The sequence below is a fragment of the Varanus komodoensis genome, unplaced genomic scaffold, assembly GCF_004798865.1.
Source record: "Varanus komodoensis strain SLA01 unplaced genomic scaffold, ASM479886v1 scaffold29_1, whole genome shotgun sequence".
Lineage (NCBI taxonomy): Eukaryota > Metazoa > Chordata > Lepidosauria > Squamata > Varanidae > Varanus > Varanus komodoensis.
Window position 1 is genome coordinate 1 of NW_025335759.1, and position 3,197 is coordinate 3,197.

A 3,197-nucleotide genomic window follows, 5' to 3' on the forward strand; every position below is an offset into this window, starting at 1 on the left:
TGGAAGGATCTTCCTTCCCCAAGCATTGGGGCGAGATCTTCTTCTCCGGACCCATCGAGCCACACACTTGGGAACGGCCCGACTCTGTCAGCTACTCAGACCCCATTTTTACCTGCCTGGACTATCGACTCTGGCCGACTCCATAACCTCTGGGTGCGCCTCCTGTGCAAGAGTTAATGCTGGTCCTAACCGGCCCTCCATCACCCCGGGCGTTTGCCACCACGGGTCCCAGCCGGGAGAACATTGGGAAATAGACTTTACCGAGGTAAAACCTACCCGAGGTAGGTATCGCTATTTACTGGTCTTCATCGACACCCATTCCGGGTGGGTCGAAGCGTTCCCTACAAAGGGAGAGACAGCCTTGATCGTTGCCCGAACCCTCCTGCATCAAATTCTACCTAGATTTGGGGTACCCCTTGCTTTGGGTTCAGATAATGACCCGGCGTTCATTGCCAAAACTTCCAAATTGGTAGCAAAAGCGCTAGGAATTGATTGGAAATTGCATTGTGTGTATAGACCACAGAGCTCAGGACAGGTAGAGAGGATGAATAGAACGTTAAAAGAAACTTTAACAAAATATACTCTTGAAGTTGGCGGTCCCTGGACAGACCTCTTTCCGTTTGCCCTCCTACGCATGCCATGTTCTCTGTATAAGAATGGTTTCACACCTTTTGAAATTATATTTGGGCAGCCGCCTCCTCTGCTACCCCACCTGACGGAGGAAACGTGCACCGAGTTGTCTAACCACAACCTGCTTGAGTCCCTGCAGGCCCTCGATCATGTCAGACATGATATTCGCCGCCAGGTTCAGTCTAGCATGGGCAGGACTAGCGAGGCGGTCGATCCTCCCCCACGCGTAAATCCGGGAGATTGGGTCTGGTTAAAGAACTTTCACCCTGTTACACTAGGTGCCTGGTGGCTAGGACCCTTCCAGGTGATCCTCTCCACTCCCACGGTGGTACGACTGGCCGAAAAACCCCACTGGATCCACGTGACGCAGATAAAGCCTGCTTCGCCAGTCCTCTCGGAAAAATGGGCGGCGCACCAAACCGAAAACCCTCTGCGGGTCAAGTTGAGAAAGGTCTCCTCCGGGCAATCTTCCTGATTCTTCTCGCCCACCCAATAGGCTGCCCCCGGCCAAACCCACACCAGCCACTCACCATGGAATGGACACTGCGAACTGATTGGCAGGCGTCCCCGCCGGTAGCAACCATTCTGACCCACATCTACGACGCCTCCCCGGAATTCCGCATAGACCTCTGCCAACTTTTTCCGCCCGGGTGGACCAACCCGGGCCTCATTTTGGCAAACGTAAANCTCACCATGGAATGGACACTGCGAACTGATTGGCAGGCGTCCCCGCCAGTAGCAACCATTCTGACCCACATCTACGACGCCTCCCCGGAATTTTGCATAGATCTCTGCCAACTCTTTCCGCCCGGGTGGACCAACCCGGGCCTCATTTCGGCGAACGTAAGGGGGGGGATACAGCTGCTTTTGGGCCATGGGTGTAGGCCTGATGCCTTAGCAGAGAAACTAGCACAGGAACAATATTATGGTTGCCCATCAGATGGGCGCCCCGCATGCGGTGGCGCGCCCAAATTTTACTGTGCCCGGTGGGGCTGCGAAACTTTCGCTACCTGGTTGGAAGGCAAAAATAAGGATTCTTGGCTCGCGGTACGAAGGATGCATGCCAGTCAAGCAAGGAGCGGAAGACGTAACCCCATGAGCATCAGGGTAAAACAGGGCAGGGAGGATTCTTGGATAAAAGGCAAAACATGGGGACTGCACTTAAACCTGTACGGGCCCGATCCAGGCGTACTTTTCACGGTGCAGAAACGGGTTATCGCAAGACCCTGGGGCCCGGTGGGACCTAACCGGGTCCTTCCCTGCCCTCAGATCCCGGCTCAGCGCATCCCTGATGCTCACACACAGCGGGCCCCGGACCGGGCCGCTGGCCGACCCTCATCCAGCCGCTCATTTACACTAGTATCTGCAGTTTTTGAAGTCCTTAACAGGACCAATCCAAATATTACCAAAACCTGTTGGTTATGCCTGAGTCCACAGCCTTTTTACACAGGAGTAGGAGTGAATGTGTCCTTTCCCACCCTTTTTAAGATCTCCTACTCGGAAAACTACGGGAGCGCCTGCCCGTGGGGGCTCCACCCCTCTATAACGTTAGAGGAATTCTCAGGTCAAGGGACCTGCGTTATGGGTCCAAATGGACCCCATAAGGATCCACGATGTGCGGCTACCTTACTGCTTAGCCCCACAGCACGCCCTTACCTCCTAGCAGCCCCAAACGGGACTCTTTTTGCCTGCCGATCAGGCCTCACCCCGTGCATTTTCTCCACCCTTCTCTTAAAACCCAACGGTTCTGCAGCCACGCCGGCACCTCAGTCGGATCTTTGTATTCTTACTCTCGTGCTCCCAAAGGTTTTTCTTGCCAACGGAGAAATGACCCCCGGGGCCGCTCCCACAAATTCTCGCGTCCGGCGCGCTATGCCCCTCCTCGCTCCTCTTTTAACCGGACTGGGCATCGCAGGCTCAGCAGCAGTCGGGGCTGGCACCTGGATGAAAGGCAGCCAAGATATATTCCACCTCTCTGAACAAGTTGATAAAGACTTGCAGGAGCTACATGGCTCCATTAAATTCTTGGAACGATCCCTTGACTCTCTCGTGGAGGTAGCCCTCCAAAATAGGAGGAGACTAGATTTACTTTTGCTGAAACAGGGCGGCCTATGTGCTGCCTTGGATGAAAAATGTTGCTTTTATGTAAATCATTCAGGTGTCATCCGCAACAGTCTAGACCTAGTAAAAGCTCACCTAAAGGACCGAGAAAGGCACCGCCAGGAAGATTCCAACTGGTATCAGCGCCTTTTCAACTGGTCCCCCTGGCTGACCAGCTTACTCTCGTCCCTTGTTGGACCAATTTTGGGGTTACTGTTTTTCCTCATCTTCGGGCCCCTGGTGCTCAGTTGGATCACCCGCCTTGTCCAGCAGTGTATGAATGCCACAAAAGTATTGGCATTTCACGTCAGATCCCATCTGAGGCACGATAATGTTTATAAACTCCACCCACTAACGGTCCGCGGACTCGATGATTCGACTCCCCAAAAGAGCAGTGGGGAATGTTGTAACCCCCCTCACGATCAGGCATGATCATACACGTAGCCAGGGCACAGCTCATCACGAGT

The 3,197-nt window shown here is 53.9% G+C and overlaps 1 protein-coding gene across 1 annotated transcript in view; it reads left to right on the plus strand.

Moving 5' to 3' along the window:
• Positions 1-1,161: 1,161 nt before the first annotated feature.
• Positions 1,162-3,197, plus strand: part of LOC123025837 (sulfotransferase 2A1-like) — a 14,895-nt gene continuing 12,859 nt past the window's right edge. Inside the window, exons 1-2 of the mRNA XM_044434905.1 lie at positions 1,162-1,473; positions 1,900-2,044. Coding sequence (XP_044290840.1) covers positions 1,162-1,473; positions 1,900-2,044 — 457 coding nt within the window. The remainder of the gene's footprint in view (positions 1,474-1,899; positions 2,045-3,197) is intronic.